This window comes from Malus domestica, chromosome 17, assembly GCF_042453785.1.
Source record: "Malus domestica chromosome 17, GDT2T_hap1".
Taxonomy (NCBI): domain Eukaryota; kingdom Viridiplantae; phylum Streptophyta; class Magnoliopsida; order Rosales; family Rosaceae; genus Malus; species Malus domestica.
Genome location: NC_091677.1, coordinates 10049248 through 10071019, shown reverse-complemented (window position 1 = coordinate 10071019; position 21772 = coordinate 10049248). Strand labels below are relative to the sequence as shown.

The 21772-nt window shown below is 41.5% G+C and overlaps 1 protein-coding gene and 1 long non-coding RNA gene across 2 annotated transcripts; both read left to right on the top strand.

Annotated features, from left to right (window-relative positions):
- Window positions 1–5974: 5974 nt before the first annotated feature.
- On the top strand, window positions 5975–6564 carry LOC139193845 (uncharacterized). Its single transcript, XR_011578351.1, has 2 exons — window positions 5975–6076; window positions 6252–6564. It is a non-coding gene; the product is annotated as an uncharacterized lncRNA (long non-coding RNA).
- Window positions 6565–15222: 8658 nt separating this feature from the next.
- Window positions 15223–18708, top strand: LOC139193341 (uncharacterized). The gene is made up of 4 exons (XM_070816334.1): window positions 15223–15477; window positions 15863–16041; window positions 17207–17714; window positions 17795–18708. Exons 1-4 carry the CDS (start codon window positions 15223–15225, stop codon window positions 18446–18448), a joined length of 1596 nt encoding a protein of 531 aa, XP_070672435.1. The 3' UTR covers window positions 18449–18708.
- Window positions 18709–21772: the final 3064 nt, after the last annotated feature.

Below are 21772 nucleotides of genomic sequence, written 5' to 3'. Positions count from 1 at the left end.
ACACTTTACTACCTCAAGTTTGGGGTCGATTTCAATTCCTTACAACGTCTTTAAAACATTTCACTTTCATACCTCAAGCACTATTTTATTTCAATATAATACATCCATTACATTTTTCATCCATTGATCTGTTAAAAGTGGCTGACAAATTTGTATCACGTGGCAAAAAAATAATTTTTATATATTAAAAATATTATAATATTAACCCTATTTAAACAAATAAAAATAATAATAATAAACTTGAAAACCCAGATCCCCTTCCGTCCCCTTCACCTCTCTGCAACTCCCATTTACAAAATTCACCGCTCAACCCGCGATTGATCCCCATTGAAGCACTTCCATACTTCCATACCTAATTCTACCCACCAACCAACCCATTTACAAAATCCCCACGCTCACCTACCCTGCAAACCTCTCCATCTCCTCCCCTCCTCTATCCCTGCACACTTCCTCCTCCATCTCTGCAAGGACGTCGTCCCAGTTCCTTCAAAATCCGCTGTCTCTGCCACCCCAAAAGCCATCCAAGTCTTCCGATACGATCGCGTCCACAATCTTCTGCAGCCCCGCGATCCGACGGCTGCGATTGTTTTGAAGTGGGTGCGGATGAGGTGGACTTGGTAGGGCGATTGAATTTTGATGGCTGTGGTGGATTGCAGTAAGTGAAGGGTGATTGATACGACCCAATTCTCAATTCCCTTAATCAACCTGCAAGTAGCACAAGAAAGCTATGGAAGAATAGGGAATGAGAGATGAAGGAGCAAAGCTCCAAATATTTTTGTATTTAATTTCTTTGTTGTAAATTATGATCTCTTTACAATACTGAGAGTTAGTTCTCTTATACAAGTTACAACTCATCATGCCAGCTGGCCAATTATAACAAACCACGCTATAACAGGAATAAGCCTAATAATCCCAAGAATTAGACCCTTAATAGTGATTAAGCTAATCACTACTTACAGATCATATCATTATCCCCCCTTAAATAAAAACCTTGTCCTCAAGGTTAAGGAAAAAACAACTTGTTTTATTTCCGCAATGGTCCAATGGGGTAGTGACTGCTGCTGCACTTCGAATTTGATAAAATCGTGTGTCTCCAGAGTTCAACAAAATTGACAAGCAGCAGCAGGTCAATCTCATAACCGTCACTTTCATGATTTGAATTGGCTAATTAGAATTTGTACCATAAAAGGCACACTCACCTAACTCCATCAGCTGTATTTCAGTCCATGTGTCAATTATGGACTCCAAACCATCATCAGCAATATGCACTACAACCCACATGAACAGTTGATACCAATTGCGCATAGAAGTTAGAGATCCTTGGACAAAGACAGGTGCAAAATTAGTATTTTCAGCAGTCTGGTTAGCATAGGTCTCGTCTGCAAATATCACAGGCTTCCTATAAGACACAGGGCTCGAGCCTTCCACATGAAAGATCTTAGTATTAGAGAGGTGTTTGCCATATATCTTCCCAAAGTCCAACAAATATAAAGCATAGCTGCAACAATCATTGACATCCACAACTTCCCATTTGCCCAGCAGCCTTTCACGATATTCTTTTCCGTAACCAATTCTTCCACCATAGTAAATCAATAAAGTAATAATTCTTTTGTTAGTGAAATATGCCAACACTAAAGTAATGGACTCAATGGTAGCAATCGATTTTATAGGTTCTTTTGAGCCTTGTTGATGCACAAAATCAGCGAAGACTTTGGTACAACAGAAAGTGTCAGGTTTTGTGACCTTCGCTTGGTTGCTTCGGTCACTAATGAGGATAAGTACGTAAATGAATAGAGACAGAGAAGCAAACACAGGATGTACGTGGTTCACCCAGATTGGCTACGTCCACGGAGTAGAGGAGTTCTTATTAGTAGTGAAGGGCTTACACAAGTACAAAGGATCAAGCTCTCAATTTAGTGAGTTCTTGTGAATGATTTAACACAAAATGGCATTAGGCAATATTGTGGGGGAATGACCCCTATTTATAGAAAAACTTGTAGCTTTGTCACATTGACATGTGTCATGTTATGATTGGTTCTTGATGTCGACACGTGCTGCGCTCTGATTGGCTTCTAATCTTGACACGTGTCGAGTAGTGATTGGCCTCCTGGTCGAAGGGGAACTCTTCTGGGTCCTTGACAGTATAGCGTTGGCCGGTGTTCGGTAGTTTCGGGATTGGTCAAGTATGGTACAAACAGTGCTCCCCTAAGTTCCCGAGTGAGGGAAACTCCTCGGTTGGGGACTTGCAAGATCCAATCCCTTGAGTAATCACGAAACTTCTAAGTACCGAAGTGTGGTCTGATCTTCATCTGCCCTTCTCTGGAAGTACCTTTCCTCCATCCGGGAATGGTGTACTTAGCTGATGTTGACGCACAAGGTAATGTATCAATTTCACTTGAAGCTTAGTTGTAGTTTCGGGCTTAGTCAAGTGTGATACAAACCCTATAGTAGGAGTCCCCCAAGTCGTCGAGCTAGGAGATCTGCCGAAAGAGGTGACAGACAAGGTAAGCAGTCAAACTTCCAAGTAAGCAACCCAGGATCAGAGGTTTGACTTCGGCTTCCGGTTGATTGTTCTCCTTCTCCTTGTCTCTCATTCAACTGCTAGGATAAGGAGAAGCAAATGGATAAGAGATGATATGAGATACTTTTGCTTTTGAAGAAGTAACTTTCCACAGGCTTATTCTTGAACTGTGCTGGAGGGTTTTCTGGTGCCCTTCAAAGTATAAGGCCGACTAAAAAATTTGAGGGTCAAAACAAGTCCATCAAATCTAGAGTACGTTCGACCTTGATGATATGGGATACTTTTGTTGTTGACGGAATAATGAATGTGGTATGGAAAGGTGTCGTGCTGTAGTGATCTGTTTCAGCTCACCGTTGAACCTTCTGCTTCAATCTTTTGCATGGCAGAAGTGGTGTACAACCTTTGCATTTAAATGGTCCTTCAGAACATTCCTTCATAGTGACTCATCCACGCTTGGCAGCTTCAGTGTAAAGAGCTAATATCTGATCAACTGTCATGAGGTATTTGCCGGTGGAATTCGTGACCTTGACAGCAGTTGAGGATATGAGTACTCGAGAGCAATGCTAAGTAAGCAACCAGGCAAAGGCTCCAGGCAGTCAGTTCCAAATTGGAGGTTTGATTTCAGGTTCCGACTGACTGCTCTCTTTCTCCTTGTCCTGCAGGTGTGGACAAGGACAAAGACAAAGACAGGGAGAAAGCATGATATGGGATACTCTTGCTTTCGACCCTGATGATATGAGATACTCTTGTTCTTGGTGTGGCTTATTTGCTGAGGTATTATCGGGGGGAAATAAAGCTGAGTATTTCGAGAGGTTATGTTGATGGTGCCTTTTCGAACGCGAGAAAGGGTTGAGCATTTTTGCAGGTTTGCCTTTCCGTTGAGGAGGGAGGTCAATGTATATAGGGATTTCCCAATAACAAGTAGTAATGCTATTCCTTTACCCTTCTTGGTCACAGCAATGTAGTGGGAGCTGCCAGCTTCACGTGTTTTAATTTTGTCAGAGCACTTTGAAAAAGTGGTATGTGGTATCTGGAAAGCTGATGTTACGTGTGAAGATTACAGACAAGCTTTATCTAAGGAAATCTGGCTCTCGAAGTTCTGAGAGTTGTGCCTCTTCGGTTTTCGAACAAGCAATCCCGTCGAGGATCTGACTCTCGAGATTCGGAAAGCGGTGCTACTCCGGTTTTTTAGAAAGTAATTATGTTGGGAGTCTTTTCTCGAATGTGAGTAAAGGTTGGACGTTCTTGCCAACTTGTCTTGCCGCAAAACCCGGAGGTCGACACACATAGGGACTTTCCAGTTGTCAAGCAGTGGTGCTGTTCCTTTACCCTTATGGGTAATAGTAGGGTAGCTGGAACTTCGAAATTCTCGTGCCTAAACTTTGTCAGAGATCTTTGACAAAGTTATATGTGGTACCCGAGGAGTTGATGGTGCATATGGAGAGCGGTGATTGAACAGTAAGATTCACGTGCTTTCTACTTCACCAGAAATCTTCGACAGATTGCCCGTAATTTCCGCAAAGCTGATTGTGCATGTGACAGGTGCTGACGAGGCTGCAAAAGCAGGTGCTTCTTCGATTTCTGAGATCGGCCCTCGTGGTCTCTGAGCAGCCCAGCTTTTGAGAAAGCATTCGCCTATTCGATTTCTGAGATCGACCCTCGTGGTCTCTGAGCAGCCCAGCTTTTGAGAAAGCAAACGCCTCTTCGATTTCTGAGATCGGCCCTCGTGGTCTCTGAGCAGCCCAGCTTTTGAGAAAGCAAACGCCTCTTCGATTTCTGAAGCTCCGTCGAGTGCAGATTTTTATAGAGGCTGGCATTAAGTTCCACATCACACTTGAATCTCTACCAGTAGAAGCTCATTTCTTGCACTTCTAAGATCTTGATTTGTCTGACCTCTTCCTTCTTCAACACATTTGAAAATGTCTGGACCCTCCGACCGTCGTTTTGACTTGAACCTTGGAGAAGAGACAGCCACGCCTTCTCCAGACAACATATGGCGCCCATCCTTCATATCCCCTACTGGTCCTCTTACCGTTGGGGATTCTGTGATGAAGAATGATATGACCGCTGCAGTGGTGGCCAGGAACCTTCTCACTCCCAAAGATAATAGACTACTTTCCAAACGGTCTGATGAGTTGGCTGTTAAGGACTCTCTGGCTCTTAGTGTTCAGTGTGCAGGTTCTGTGTCTAATATGGCCCAACGCCTATTTGCTAGAACCCGCCAAGTTGAATCATTGGCTGCTGAAGTGATGAGTCTCAAACAGGAGATTAGAGGGCTCAAGCATGAGAATAAGCAGTTGCACCGGCTTGCCCATGACTATGCTACAAACATGAAGAGGAAGCTTGACCAGATGAAGGAATCTGATGGTAAGGTTTTACTTGATCATCAGCGGTTTGTGGGTTTGTTCCAAAGGCATTTATTGCCTTCGTCCTCTAGGGTTGTACCTGGTAATGAAGCTTCAAATGATGAACCTCCAATGCCTCCTCCTTCTGGGGTTTTGTCAAGTACTGAGGCTCCGGATAACCACCCTCCGGTGCTTTCTCTTTCTGGGGCTCTACCGACTGCTGAGACTTCCCCTAAGCAACCTTTGTGAAGGCTCCCTTTTGTTTGTTTATTTTGACTCATGTATATGTACATATTTGTGGCTTATCGAAAATATTAATAAATAAGCTTTGCTTCATTTCAACATATTATGTTAAATACACCAAAGCCTTCTTCATAAAGTTCTTTGAATTTTTGCTTTTGTTGAAACCTGTATTGTTGAAGCTTTGTGAGTGAAGCATGTAGTTTGAGGTAGTGTTCCCTTAATTTCCCGAGTGAGGAAAACTTCTCGGTTGGAGACTTGAAAAATCCAAGTCACTGAGTAGTCACGAACTTTTGAGTACCAAGGCGTAGTAGCATATGGTGGGAGTCCCCCAAGTCTCTAGTCGAGGGAGTTGACGAATGAGGTGTCTTGCTAATAGTCCATGTCGTAAGTACCAAAACTTCATTCTTTTGTTTTCTAAGTGGTAGCCCCGGACTTTTTCTTCATAGATTTTGTTGATGAAGGTTGCTAGGCCCGAATAAGTGGAATTGCAGAAGGTGTAACCGTTGGTGCATTAACATCATAATGGAAGCATCACAATGATGGAAGCATCACAATGATGAAAGCATCATAATGATGAAAACACCATAATGATGAAACATCATAATGATGTTTCTTTGGTGGAATTGTTTTTCATTTCCCCTAACAACCGGAATTGTTTTTCAACATAACACCATCATCTGTAGGTCGAATCACAAAGTTGTCTTCATGAAAGTTGTTCGTTAATTCCTTAACTACAACATATCCAAATTGGAGAGCCATCGGAGCAGTACAACTCCAGAAATCCAGGTATGATGAGTGACTGGTTATTATTTGTCTGTCAACCCGTCAGATTTGTTGTGAGCTTCGAAACTCCATTTTCTCTTGTTCAGATCGGTATGCTTTCTTCATTGAAGTTGTTCCTCAGCTTGTGAACTTCAACATATCCAAATTTGAGATCCCTCGGAGAAGTATAACTCCAGAAATCCAGGTATGATGAATGACTGGTTATTATTTTTCTGTCAACCCGTCAGATTTGTTGTGAGCTTTGAAACTCTATTTTCTATTGTTCAGATCAGCATGCTTTCTTCATTGAAGTTGTTCCTCATCGTCTCTTTCATAACATATCAAAAATTCAGAATGAACTAATGGTTAAATATTTCCAGATCTTCGAAACATCACAGCAGCTTCGAAATCTGCAAGAATCCGACTGTCATGCTTGGAGCTTCAACACTTTAATTTCCGTGGCTCAAACAGAAATGGTTCCTTCTTGAAAGTTGTTCATCTGCTCAAGAACTAGAGGGTGTCCAAAATTCAGCTCCATTGGAGAGAAGCAGCAGCTGCAAAAATTTGATAGGGAAAAGGAGGCGAAGCTTTGTTGGATTTCTAGGCTGGGGAAGATTCCAGTTTTTGTAGCAACTTCAGTACTGGTGAATTGCTTGTATTTTTGTCCATAACTAAATTTTGGACTTTGAATTATTATTTGATCTATCATAATATGTTTGGGAACATATATAAGTGAATAAATAAGAAGGAAGATTTTGGGCCCTTGTGGGTGTAAAACAAAAAATGTTTAGGTTGTGTGAACAAAATTTGTTTATTTGGAGCAAGGTTTTGTGTTGAAGCTTTGTAGGTGAAGCTTTGGTGTTGAAGCTTTCTAGGTGAAGCTTTGATGGTGAAGCTTTGTAGATGAAGCTTTGTAGATGAAGCTTTCTAGGTGAAGCTTTTTTAGGTGAAGCTTTGTGGGTGAAGCTTTTGAGGTGAAGCTTTGTGGGTGAAGCTTTGGAGGTGAAGCTTTTCGGGTGAAGCTTTTTTTGGGTGAAGCTTTGTGGGTGAAGCTTTTTTGGGTGAAGCTTTGTGGGTGAAGCTTTTGAGGTGAAGCTTTGTGGGTGAAGCTTTGGAGGTGAAGCTTTTCGGGTGAAGCTTTTTTTGGGTGAAGCTTTGTGGGTGAAGCTTTTTTGGGTGAAGCTTTTTTTGGATGAAGCTGTTTTTTTTTTTTTTTTTTTTTTTTTTTTTTTTTTGGCGCTTGACACGGTCTTCATTTGCTTGTTTTGTAGTGACTGTGGAAGACGGATTGCTTTCTGATTGAGAAGGGTTCCGGCATCGCTTTGCACCATCTTCATGTGGGTAATATAGGAACTTCCTTATGTTTTGATCATGCATGTAGTGATAGAATTTGTTTCTTCTTATTGTAGATGTCAGAGCCTGGAAGTTCTAGTGATGAGGGCTCTTCTAGCTTTAGCTCTAAGTCTGAGTCTGCAATGTCGGAGTCTTCAGGGTCTTTGTTAGAGTCCGGTACTAGAGAAACATTGGATGATCTTCCCAACCGTCAAACTTTAGCTATTGCTAGTTCTTCCTCCATGGCGTTGGGTGAGGGGGTTGTTTTTGATGCCATACCCATAGTTCGCTCTGAGTTCACAGCAGACCATCTAAAGAATAACTTGTTAGATAATGAGAAGCAGGTTGAGGCGCTAAGGCAGTCATGTAATATCCCTCGTAGTGTAGGGATACGTTTGGTACATGATGAAGAATGGCCTTCTGAGCCTCCCCAGGGTCATGTTATGTTCTACACCCAGATATTACTGACTTTAGGGGTGAGACTACCTTTACATCCGTGGTTGCAAAAGATGTTATCTTTGATCGGATATGCACCTGGGCAACTCAATCCTGGTTTCTGGGATACTTTGATTGGATTTTATATCATTTGGATGGAGTGTGGGTTGTGTGAGCCTTCCTTCCATCAGTGGCGTTACTGTTACAAGATGCGCCCAGCAAAATCATGCACTGGTTATGCCGAGTGTGCATGTCGGAGTGAGAGAGAGCGTATTGTGTATGGTAAGAAAAAGGCATACTACACATGGAAAAACCGTTGGTGCTTTCTGTATAATGATTGGGAGTATGATAAGGGTGTCACGCCTGAGCGACGTGTGCTTACTCACTTCCAGACTGTAGGTTGTAACGTATCAACCGTTCGTACTATTTGCTATTTGTTGTGGTATTTTCTTGCTTCTAACACTTTGCTTCATGTAGTGACGCGGGGCACCATCCAACTGTTTGGGCAAGAGCTATCTGACATAGAGAAGGTGTTGAGGGTGCCCAAAGAGGATAGACACTTAAGCAAGCTACGACCCTTATTTCGTCGGTACGGTTTTCAACCCTTAGTTTCCGAGAGCCAGGGACGATCGAGTGATCGGATGATATTTATATATATTTTTACTTCGAATTCGCTCGTCTTTTCTTAGTTAGTTCCTTATATTTTTGAGCTATTTACGTTATTTTTGTGTTTATAGGATTTGTTATGCAAAGAAAATAAAAATAGAACAAGTGAAATTTTATTCGTGAAAAGCAAATTTAAATTACAATATTGCTAACCCATTGTGACGCTAAATGATAAACCAATATTTAAACTATATATTTCATCATTTTATATTTCTTTTCTTGTCTAATTTATTTGGAAGCTTTAAGTATTTATGATACTTTTGATATATTGTGTTTGTAGGAGTAACATGATCCAAAGAACTTATTTTTCTGCTATGTGGGGCTGCTAGAAACTAAATGAAAATAAAAGGAGAGCATCGGGAGGAGAATATAGAGGAAAGCAAGCTGCCTTTGCAGCTGGAGGAAAGCAGGTCAGCGACAAAGGGATCCAAGGAAGTCAGAAGAATTAGGGGACAGCAACTGGCAAAGCAGAGGAAATGGAGGAGTCCACACGGGGGACGGAAAAAGAATCCAAAGAAGGGGAAAAAGACTGACAGCTCGCAGCTGGAAAGGGGGTCAGCGAGAAAAAAGGAAATAAGAAGACTGACACGGGTAGGGAGAGAAAGGGGGTCTTGGAGCGGGAGAAGGGACTGCCCTTTGGGCAGTTCGCAGAGAGAAAAATAATTGGGGGTCTGGGGAGCGGGAGATAGGAGGAGACAGAGAAGAGTGGAAATCCGTGAAGAAAGGAGGGGGGAGAGCTGCCCTTTGGGGCAGCGTGAAAAGAGAGCAGCAAGAAGCTGCGGGGGAATAAGCGCAGAGTGCGCACGGGATTGGGGAGAAACCGAGAGACTGTCTTGCGCAGGAAATAAACAATCTGCCTTTGGGCAGCGAGAGAGAGCACAAACCGAGCAAAACTGCTGCCCTTGCAGCAATTGAGAGGGCACTGCTGCCTTGCAGCTTGTGCACGAGAAAAGACTGAAAAACGCTGCTTGGGCAGCGTGAAACAAGGGAGAGCACGTGGACTTGGCTGCTGTGCAGCCTTGAAAATAGAAGGACCTTGCAGCTCGGCAATTGCTGCTGCGTGGCAGCTTGTGTTCGAGAGGAAACCGAGCAGAAAGAAGCTGAGAAGGAAAGCAGTCAGCGTGGAAGGCTGACGGGGCAAGTGAGGCGCGGGAGGTCAGGAAGAAGGAGAGGACGTGCAGGAGAGAGGAGTGACTGACAGAGCACGTACTGACGACGCAGTGAAGCTGCACAGCAACAGATCATCCTCTTTCGGTTTAATTTTTCCAAACTTCTCTTTTATTTCTGTTTTAATAATGTGTAATTAAATTTATGTTGGCTAGAGGTTAATTCAAAGCCATGATTTATATTTGTAATATGAATTGATTACCTTCGGTTGTGATTTCATAAGTTGTGATTTCAATTTACTTATCCGTTCGTATAAAAACTGATTTGTGTATGTTGGTTGAGAGTGCACGCTTAATTCACATGCATGAATTTGATGCTAGAATATAAGTGAATTTCACCTAATCGTTATGAACTTATTTTCACAAGTAGTAAAGGTTGCTAGTCACAATCACGTTAAGTAAATTCTTGGCAAGAGTATCATGCTTTTCATAGTTACGAATGCCTCGTCAATGCTTATAGTTTTCACAAAGTTTAATGATCTTTGATTGTATCTCTATTGTGCTTTCCACGTAGGGGACTTTTGAAGAATGTTTTGAATTGTTGTATGCGTTTTCCCGTCCAATTCAATAACTTAAGGAAAACTTGAAGATTAAAAAAGTGCTGTTCACGGTTAATCTGGAGTATTGAGATACTACAATTTATTGAAAGAACAACTGAAAATCAATTTAGGTTGCATATGTGTCATGTGTGGAGAAGAACCCTCTAGCTAGTCCGTCATTTATCATTTTACCTTAATTTCATGTTTTTCTCAATTCTGTACTTTTCATCAAAACCAAACACCCATCTATTATTAAATTATATTATTTAGTTAGTTTTCTTTATTGTTAGTCTTTTAATTTAATTTCCGTCCATTTCAGTTCCTAGTGTTTAATTTAATTGTTTTCATTATTTTGAGTCATCCTAAGTGTGTTTCGAGTTATTAGAGTTTTTAGCCTAATTTTGTGTCCTTGAATCTTATTTAATATTTTTAAATTAATTTAGAATAGATTAGCAATCCCTCCTAATCCCCGGCCTAGAACGATACCCTACTTACATCTATACTACAATTGTCAAAAAGAGGGTTTAATTTTGTGTGTTAAGTTATTTTTCGCATCAAATTTTGGCGCCGTTGCCGGGGATTAGCAACTTTGCTAATCCTTTTATTTTTGTTTTTGTTTATGTTTATATTGGTGTTTGTGTATTTTACTTTTGATATTTGATTTATTTTTCTTTCTTTGATTTTAGGTTCAAATGGAGCCGAGGGAAATTTAAAGGAAAGATGCGTCCGGCTAAAGACGTTAAATCAAGCGCTTCTTGGGAGGCAACCCAAGCATTCAACGAAGGGAGACTTTGGAATTGCTAACCCAATCAGCTTTGCATTCTTCCACCCTTATCTTTACTGCTTTCATTTTGTTTTGTTTAGTTAGTTGTGTTATTTGGTTGATTTCTGTGAGTTTGTGTTATTTAGTTTAAGTGTGGGGAAGGTTAACCAAGTCTCTTTACATTAATTTACATATATACAATTAAAAAAAAAAAAAAAAAAAAAAAAAAAAAAAAAAAAAAAAAAAAAGATAAAATTTAAAATTAATGAAAAAAAAACATAAAAAAAAAAAAAAAAAACATTAAAAAAAAAAATACATAAAAAAAAAAAAAAAGTACAAATATTTTACAATGATGTAAACTAATAGTATTCATTGGTCGGGTGGTGCTTCAGTAGTAGGCGGGGCTTCAGCAGTCGGCGGGGCCACAGAAGGAGGAGGCGGCAGAGGTTGATCAGTTGGAGCTTCACTACGCGGTGCCGCTCCAGAAGACGAAGGCAGATGTTGTTGGAACAGACCCACAAACTTCCGATGATCCAGTAAAATTTGACCATCAGTGTCCTGCATCTGGTCAATCTTCCTCTTCATGCTGGTGGCATAGCTGTGTGCAAGCTTGTGCAATTCTTTATTCTCATGCTTGAGCCCTTTAATCTCTTGTTTGAGACTCTGTATTTCAGCCACCAACGACTCAACATGACGGGTTCGAGCAAATAGGCGTTGGGCCATGTTGGACACAGAACTCGCACACTGCACGCTAAGAGCCAGAGACTCCTTAACCGCCAATTCATCAGACCGCCTAGCGAGCAGTCTGTTATCTCTAGGGGTGACAAGGTTCCGGGCCACCACCGCAGCAGTCATGTCATTTTTCATCACCGAATCCCCCACGGTAAGAGGACCGGTAGGGGATATGAAAGATGGGCGCCATATGTTGTCTGGTGAAGGCGGAGCTGCCTCTTCACCAATGTTCAAGTCAAAACGGCGATCGGAAGGGCCAGACATTTTCTGAAAGTGTTGAGAAAGAAGAGATCGGACAGGTTAAGATTTCGGAAGTGCAAGAAGGGAGTGTTTACAGGAGGGAGCTCAAGTGTGTTGTGGAACACGATTAACGCCTCTATAAAAAAGAAGAATTCAAATAGGCGCTCCTCAGAGAGGCGTCCTCTCGCAAATCGAAGAGTCGGGACTCCTTTCTCAAAAGCCGGATTCTTTTCTGAAAAGAGGCGTTTCATTTCTTAAAGGCTGGGCTTGCTCAGAAACCACTAGCCGAACCCCGGATTTCAAAAGATCAATTTGTCCAGACGTGTCGTCACTTGTCACACGCAAATTGCTTTGCGAAATTCTCGGGCAGTTTGTCGAAGCACCAATGCAGAAATCGAAGAGGGAAATTCAACAGTCAAAGACACGCTAGCTTTCTCAAAAGCTGGGCTTCAACCCACGGGCAAATCTTCTTTTCCAGATTTATCCGCACGTGTCACATGCTACCTCTACAATCGACGATGCTCAGAGCTCGAAGCGCCGATTCCAGATATCAATGAGGAATCTGCTTTGCGGAAATTACGGGCAGCTTTGTCAGAAAGCGCGTAATTTGTACTATTCATCCATCTACCGGCTGCCGACAATGAGTGAGATAACAGTTCCGGTTGTGAAGAGAAGTCCTATAAGTTTCTACCTTCGCTTTCCACAGCAAAAGCACACTCTCTCAGCACACCCTCTCAACACTTCTTCATCTCCGAAAATGCATTCCCAAAGAATCCTCCTAAGTTACTCTGTGTTCCTCATTCCTTGGGATACTCCTGCGAACAACCCATTCAAAGCAAAAGTATTTCATATCATGAAGGTTGAAAGCAAGAGTATCTCATATCATGCTTTCTCCCTGTCCTTTCTCCAGCCAGCACTTGCTCTCGAGTACTCATCATCTTGTGTTTCCTCTTCGTCTCTTACGTATAAGGGAAGTGAAGATGATACCTCGAAGCATGTGGAGACAACGTGCTGATTCATCCTCAACTAAGGACAAGGAGAAAGAGAGCAAGAGGTGGGCACTTGGAAAGATTGAAGAAAGAAACAGACCAACACCTCTCCCTCGTGCCTGCCCGCCATGCAGAGGAAACAAGCAGAGAAGAATGCAGCTTGCACAATCATCCCAGCAGAAGGAGTCTGAGATGAAGAACAAGAGAAGCTGCCACATCTGCTTGGAGAACAAATAAGGAATTGCAATATTCCCAAAGAGCAAAGCTCCGCCGTACAATATCATCAAATAGTAAAAAGCTAAGTGTCACCCTGTTCAAGAGGAAAGCTGTGGAAAGTCAACAAGCACGACCAATGATTACTTATTAGTTTTATTCATTATCTTTTATCGTAATTTTCAATTTTTCGTTTGCAATTTTTTTTTTAATTAATTTTCTTGCGTTACTTAACTGAATTACTTCTTTTCTTTGCAGGAACTTTTGGTTATTTCCACCCTTGAAGTTGATTGCAGAATTTTAGCTTGGGGGTCATCGCTTGATTTTACTGCAAATTAGGGAAGTTTTCAGTCTAATTGCTTTATTTTGTTTCTTATTATTTATTTATTTTATTTTATTTTTATTTGCGTTATAGTGTTTTCTGACATTGGGGACAATGTCAAGTTTAAGTGTGGGGGTAGAAATCTCTAGAATTTCATTTGTTTCTGTGTAATTAGTTTTGTTTTCTTTAAAAAAATAAAAAATAAAAAAAAAAATTAAAAAAATTAAAAATTCAGAAAATTTAAAAATCCAAAAATATTGTCTTGTTTCCCTTATTGTTTTGAATTAGATTTTTATTAGTTTCCCAACCCAATGATATAATTGGATAAAATTTGAACTATGATCATCAAGAACTTAGTTAACATGTGTTTTGTGAAATTCCTAATTCTCTTGTTAGTTTTGTACATGTTTGATCATCTTTGAAAAACCAAATGCACATAGCCTTGTTAATGTGAAACTAAAGCATGACTTAAAGCTTTATATGTGAATTTAGTGACCATATACATCCTATGTGAGTTTTTGAGCCTATTGAAAGTGTGTGCATTTTTCATACACTCCTATTCTTTCATGTGTGATGAACTTATGTGAGATACATCTCTAGAACTTGCGTAACGATCTTTCGAAATGTTTGTCATTGATTGCATGAACTTGGAAATGATAGAGGCATTAGGTTTACCACTATGGCCCAAATAACCATGTTTCCCAAAGAAAAATGATATCATTAGATTGCCAATTTGAGCCGTGTTTGTTGAGCCTTTTATTTCTTATCACCAGATATGTCTACCCTTATACCTGAAACATTTTTCCTTACCCTTTCCAAGCGAGCAATGTGAGATTGTCTTATGAGAAATGTTTGTGAAGTACTTTGAAGGTGTTTGGCAAAAGAATAAGTGTGGGGGTATTTCATGTTTGTATTTAAAAAAAAAAAAAAAAAAAAAAAAAAAGAGAAGAAAAGAAAAGAAAAAAAAAAAAAAATGTTTTTAAAGTTTCAGTTTAAGGGTGTGATTGGAGGTTTCAAAAGAATCGTTGGAAAGCTTGAGTTCTTATAAATCTAAAACAAAAGAATTGCTTGCAATGTAGCTTGGAACTTGTGTTTTCCTATTCTTTCGTTTCAATAACCCTATCCCTAAGCCTCATTACATCCAATAAAAGTCCTCTTGATTTAAGTTTTGCAATTATGACTGTGGAGAAGTGATCTTTATGCAAGCTTATGGTAGAAATTTCACATTTGATTCTTTGAGCGAAACACATTTAAACTAAACACATGTGTGATTGAGTGTATATCCCGTGAGAATGTCGCTAGTTTGCATATGATGATTTTAAAAATAAAAACTTGAAATTGCATTAGCATGGCTATCTCACACACTACACTTCAAGGATGATTCAAAGATTACTGCTAATATTTGAATAAGGAAGATGAACTTGGATTAACTTGTTTGGTGCTAGCTATGGTTCTTGATGATTTGTTTTCTTAAATGAAATTCTATGAGGGTCAGATAGGGAGAAACTAATGTTTTTCTTGTTACTTCTTGTTCTTGTTTTCTTTGTTTTGCTCGAGGACTAGCAAAAGTTAAGTGTGGGGGTATTTGATCGGATGATATTTATATATATTTTTACTTCGAATTCGCTCGTCTTTTCTTAGTTAGTTCCTTATATTTTTGAGCTATTTACGTTATTTTTGTGTTTATAGGATTTGTTATGCAAAGAAAATAAAAATAGAACAAGTGAAATTTTATTCGTGAAAAGCAAATTTAAATTACAATATTGCTAACCCATTGTGACGCTAAATGATAAACCAATATTTAAACTATATATTTCATCATTTTATATTTCTTTTCTTGTCTAATTTATTTGGAAGCTTTAAGTATTTATGATACTTTTGATATATTGTGTTTGTAGGAGTAACATGATCCAAAGAACTTATTTTTCTGCTATGTGGGGCTGCTAGAAACTAAATGAAAATAAAAGGAGAGCATCGGGAGGAGAATATAGAGGAAAGCAAGCTGCCTTTGCAGCTGGAGGAAAGCAGGTCAGCGACAAAGGGATCCAAGGAAGTCAGAAGAATTAGGGGACAGCAACTGGCAAAGCAGAGGAAATGGAGGAGTCCACACGGGGGACGGAAAAAGAATCCAAAGAAGGGGAAAAAGACTGACAGCTCGCAGCTGGAAAGGGGGTCAGCGAGAAAAAAGGAAATAAGAAGACTGACACGGGTAGGGAGAGAAAGGGGGTCTTGGAGCGGGAGAAGGGACTGCCCTTTGGGCAGTTCGCAGAGAGAAAAATAATTGGGGGTCTGGGGAGCGGGAGATAGGAGGAGACAGAGAAGAGTGGAAATCCGTGAAGAAAGGAGGGGGGAGAGCTGCCCTTTGGGGCAGCGTGAAAAGAGAGCAGCAAGAAGCTGCGGGGGAATAAGCGCAGAGTGCGCACGGGATTGGGGAGAAACCGAGAGACTGTCTTGCGCAGGAAATAAACAATCTGCCTTTGGGCAGCGAGAGAGAGCACAAACCGAGCAAAACTGCTGCCCTTGCAGCAATTGAGAGGGCACTGCTGCCTTGCAGCTTGTGCACGAGAAAAGACTGAAAAACGCTGCTTGGGCAGCGTGAAACAAGGGAGAGCACGTGGACTTGGCTGCTGTGCAGCCTTGAAAATAGAAGGACCTTGCAGCTCGGCAATTGCTGCTGCGTGGCAGCTTGTGTTCGAGAGGAAACCGAGCAGAAAGAAGCTGAGAAGGAAAGCAGTCAGCGTGGAAGGCTGACGGGGCAAGTGAGGCGCGGGAGGTCAGGAAGAAGGAGAGGACGTGCAGGAGAGAGGAGTGACTGACAGAGCACGTACTGACGACGCAGTGAAGCTGCACAGCAACAGATCATCCTCTTTCGGTTTAATTTTTCCAAACTTCTCTTTTATTTCTGTTTTAATAATGTGTAATTAAATTTATGTTGGCTAGAGGTTAATTCAAAGCCATGATTTATATTTGTAATATGAATTGATTACCTTCGGTTGTGATTTCATAAGTTGTGATTTCAATTTACTTATCCGTTCGTATAAAAACTGATTTGTGTATGTTGGTTGAGAGTGCACGCTTAATTCACATGCATGAATTTGATGCTAGAATATAAGTGAATTTCACCTAATCGTTATGAACTTATTTTCACAAGTAGTAAAGGTTGCTAGTCACAATCACGTTAAGTAAATTCTTGGCAAGAGTATCATGCTTTTCATAGTTACGAATGCCTCGTCAATGCTTATAGTTTTCACAAAGTTTAATGATCTTTGATTGTATCTCTATTGTGCTTTCCACGTAGGGGACTTTTGAAGAATGTTTTGAATTGTTGTATGCGTTTTCCCGTCCAATTCAATAACTTAAGGAAAACTTGAAGATTAAAAAAGTGCTGTTCACGGTTAATCTGGAGTATTGAGATACTACAATTTATTGAAAGAACAACTGAAAATCAATTTAGGTTGCATATGTGTCATGTGTGGAGAAGAACCCTCTAGCTAGTCCGTCATTTATCATTTTACCTTAATTTCATGTTTTTCTCAATTCTGTACTTTTCATCAAAACCAAACACCCATCTATTATTAAATTATATTATTTAGTTAGTTTTCTTTATTGTTAGTCTTTTAATTTAATTTCCGTCCATTTCAGTTCCTAGTGTTTAATTTAATTGTTTTCATTATTTTGAGTCATCCTAAGTGTGTTTCGAGTTATTAGAGTTTTTAGCCTAATTTTGTGTCCTTGAATCTTATTTAATATTTTTAAATTAATTTAGAATAGATTAGCAATCCCTCCTAATCCCCGGCCTAGAACGATACCCTACTTACATCTATACTACAATTGTCAAAAAGAGGGTTTAATTTTGTGTGTTAAGTTATTTTTCACATCATCGAGTAAGTTGTATCCTTCATGTAAACTTAGCTCAATTCCTTACTTTATTTGGAAAGTTGTATTTCTTATTTTGATTTTCCTTATGCAGTGGAGAAGGTAAGCAAGAAAACAGGGACTAGCACCCATAAAAGGAAAGCACCAGTGTTAGTTCCTTCGGAAGACATCCTACCGCATAAGAAAATTCATAAGTTCCGAGGGGAACCATCCGTTAGACCTAAGTCCCAAGATGGGGTCCTTAAGGGGCCTGCCTTTAGGAAGACTGGAGTCAAGACCGTTGATGATGCTACTGCCGTAGTTGTAGGAGAAGGGAGCCGACTGTTGCCTCATCCTCTTACTATGGAGCACACTGTCCAGGAAAGTGATCCTGGTTCCCGCCATGAGGGGAAAGGCAAGGAAAGAGCTGGCAGTGTCCCGTGGAAGGACTTGAGGGTTGCCACGCGGCCAAAGGATTTTGGGGATATCAACAATTGCTTGGCAGGGCGTCGATTCGCCTTCGATGAGCTCGGAGAGCCCTTAGCTAAGGATGAATCGGATTGCGACCGGATGTTGAAGCTGTCTTCATATGTGAGTGTTACTTTGTCATTTCCTTACTTTTTCCTCTTTATTATCATTATTTAGGTAGTGATGATCGTCTTGCCATGCAGGTCATGGCCGAGTATCACGACAGACTGCAAGAGGTTGAGCGGTACAAGGCAAAACTGAAGGAGAATAAGCAGCTTGTGGACGAGGCCCGAAGGAATAAGGGACTTTTGACTCAGGCTCTCCAACTGAAGGATGAAACCATGGAGAGCTTGAAAAGGCGAAATGGTGAGAACCTAAGGCTTAAGAAATTGTTTGAGGCAACTAAAAAACAGTTGGAGGTGGCTACCTTGGAAGTATCCAAGGTTAAGGGAGAATTGGATGGTGCCTTAGTTGAGATTTCTGAACTGGAGAAGAGCATTCCAACTGAAAGGGAGGCTGCTGTGCAAGAATACTTAAGTTCTTCGACCTTTCATCTTGCTATTAAACCCTACTGTGCTCAAGAAGCTCGCTTTGAAAAAAGGAAATGGATGGCCGTCCTTGATCGTTATGATGATGGGAGCATTCTTCGAAAATACCACGAAGATATAGATGAGCATCATCGAAAGGGCGAGACATTTGTCCTTGCTGTTGATCCTAGCAGCGAAGATGAGTCTGATAATGAAGGTAGTGCTGATGCACAGACTCAGCATGGTGAAGAGGATCTTGGGGATGCAGAGGATGATGGTAGGACGCGGAATGATACTGCCAGGGGTTCGGCTTCAGATGAGAATGAATAGCAGTGTCTTTACTATCTGCATGTATTCTGGATGTAGTAGTCTGATGTGTGTATAACATGTGCCCATGTTATAAGCTTGAGAGTTTTGGATTTAAGGTGTTTATGAGTGTTTGCACTATTATTAATGCATGTTTGGCTATGTATGAATAGATCTATTGTTTGGATATAAGCCATTGTTTGGTTGTTCCTTTCTTTGTATAGTCTTGTCGACACATACTTAGATTTTGTTTCGTGTTGGATATATCTGCTTTGAGGTTTCAACACTTGAGTGTTCCCTTGCTAGGAATGTAAAAGAGTGAGGGCTGAGTTGGCTAAATTACCTCTTTATTGAATTCATTGCCAAATGGCCTTCATTACATAGGATGCCGAACGGCTATAGCTCAACACTTGTACATCGTGAGTCTATTTGTAGTAGTACTTCAAGTGATCAGCGTTCCATGGATGGCCAAGGGTCTTGCCATCGGAGCTTCTAAGTGTGTAAGAGCCAGGGCGACTGATGCCAATGACTTCATACGGTCCATCCCAGTTTGGACTAAGTGTGCCTTCACTCGGGACTCTGTCGCAGAGTAATCTTTTCTTTAAGACCCAGTCTCCTATTTTGAAAGAACGAAGCTTGACCCTAGAGTCATAATAGTTGGAGATGCGCTGCTTGTAGGCGACATTCCTCAAGTGAGCTTGGTTTCTGTGTTCCTCGACTAAATCCAAGTTGAGGGTGAGTTGTTTGTCATTTTCACTTTGAATGTAGTTCTGGACTCGGAATGTTGCTTGCTCGAGCTCAACAGGGACAACCGCCTCTGTGCCAAAGGCAAGTGAGAATGGAGTTTCTCCTGTTGAAGTCCGATATGAAGTGCGATATGACCAAAGAACTTGGGGTACAAATTCTGGCCAACAGCCTTTAGCTTTGTCCAAGCTGGTTTTCAAAGTGCGCTTGATTATTTTGTTGATGGCTTCAACTTGTCCATTAGACTGGGGATGAGCTGGAGAGGCAAAGCATAAGTTGATGTTGAACTTAGAGCAGAACAACCTGAACTTCTTGTTGTCAAACTGTCGCCCATTGTCAGTGACTATCGCATTGGGAATGCCGAATCTACAAAGGATGTTCTTCCACACAAAGTCTTCTATCTTTGCCTCAGTAATGGTTGCCAAGGGTTCTACTTCGGCCCACTTTGTGAAGTAGTCCACTGCAACGACTGCGTAACAGACTTTGCCCTTCCCTGCCGGCATTGGGCCGATCAAATCAAGTCCCCACTGGGCGAAGGGCCAAGGGCTGATCATAGGAGTAAGAGGCTCTGGAGGGGAATGAGGAATAGTTGCATATCGTTGACATTTGTCACATGAGCGGGATACTTTGATGGCATCCTGGTGGAGTGTTGGCCAGTAATATCCTTGGCGAAAAGTCTTGTGTGCTAGGGACCGAGATCCAGCATGATCTCCACAGACTCCCTCATGTATTTCCCGAAGGACGATTTCCGCCTCGGCAGGCGTAAGACACCTTAAGTATGGCAGGCTAAAACCTCGCTTATAGAGTTGATCATTGATGATCAGGTAGCGGGTAGACTTGTATCGAATTTGCTTAGCCTGGACTTTATCATTTGGGAGGGTGCCATGAGCAAGGAAATTATAGATCGGGGTGATCCAACTGTCCCCCTGTTGTAAGTTGCATACTTCTGCGGCCATGGTGCTTGGTGTTGCCAACAGTTCGACATGAATTTTTCTTCCAATCTTGTCTTCCACAGCCGAGGCGAGGCGAGCCAGGGCGTCTGCATGACTGTTTGCCGCTCGAGGAACTTGGGTGATCTGGTAGTGGAAGTGCTTGAGCAAAAGTTGTGTTTGCGCAAGATATGCTGCCATGGAGCTGTCCTTAGCATCAAAGTTGTTGGTAACCTGGTTGACCACCAATTGGGAGTCACTGAAAATATCAATTTGTTTAACCCCGAGGTGTTTGGCCAAACGTAATCCTGCTAGAAGGGCTTCATACTCGGCCTCATTATTTGATGCCTTGAATTTGAAACGAATAGCATACTCCATTGCTACTTTGTCGGGTGTAGTCAAGACTAGTCCCGCTCCACAGCCCTGTTGGTTGGATGAGCCATCAACATACAGACTCCATGCTGGGGTTGTTGGTTCTATCTTCTGAGCTTCCGGGGGTAATGAAGCCACTGCTTCAGGTGTAGAAGCAATGTCAACCGGATATGTGAAGTCGGCAATGAAGTCTGCCACTGCTTGGCCCTTCTCAGCTGGCTTTGGTTGGTAGGAGATGTCAAACTCACCCAACGCTATTGCCCATTTGATCATTCGCCCTGAAGTGTCAGGACTTTGGAGTATCTGTCGAAGAGGATAATTGGTAAGCACGATGATGGAGTGCGCTTGGAAGTAAGGGCGGAGTTTTCGAGCAGACATGACCAATGCCAGAGCCAATTTCTCAATGTTAGAGTACCGTGTCTCCGCATCTTGTAAGGCTTTGCTAGCGTAGTAGACAGGTCGCTCAATATTCCCATCCTTTCGAATGAGAACGGAACTTACGGCTGAAGCTGATACCGATAGGTAGATAATGAGAATGTCTCCTACCTCGGGCTTGGAGAGTAGAGGGGCTTTACTCATGTACTCCTTGAGGTTTTTGAATGCCTCGGCACATTCATCAGTCCATGTAATGTACTTCCTACTTCCCTTAAGTGCTTTAAAAAAGGGAGCACATTTGTCTGTGGCCTTAGAAATGAACCTGGTTAAGGCTGCCACCTTGCCAGTAAGGCTCTGGATGTCCTTTGAAGTTACCGGTTCCTTCATGTCGAGGATTGCTTTGATCTTCTCGGGATTAGCTTCAATGCCTCGTTGGCTAATCATGAAACCTAAGAATTTGCCAGAGCCTACGCCGAAGGCACATTTGTTGGGGTTTAACCTCATTCGATACCTCTTCAAAATAGTGAAAGTTTCAGATAGGTTGGTGATGTGTTGGTCAGCATGTTTGCTCTTGACTAACATATCATCAACGTAAACTTCCATGCTCTTCCCAATCTGCTCGGCGAACATTGAGTTGACTAGTCTCTGATAAGTCGCTCCTGCATTCTTTAGGCCGAAAGGCATGACTTTATAGCAGTATAGTCCTCTGTCGGTAGTGAAGGCTGTGTGTTCTTGATCCGAAGGGTTCATGAGGATTTGGTTGTATCCTGAGTAAGCATCCATGAAGCTCAGGAGTTCACACCCGGCCGTAGAGTCTATAAGTCTGTCAATAAGAGGAAGAGGGAAGCTATCTTTCGGACACCCTTTGTTTAGGTCGGTGTAGTCAACACACATTCTCCACAAGACCTTTTGAAGCAAAAGACTTTCT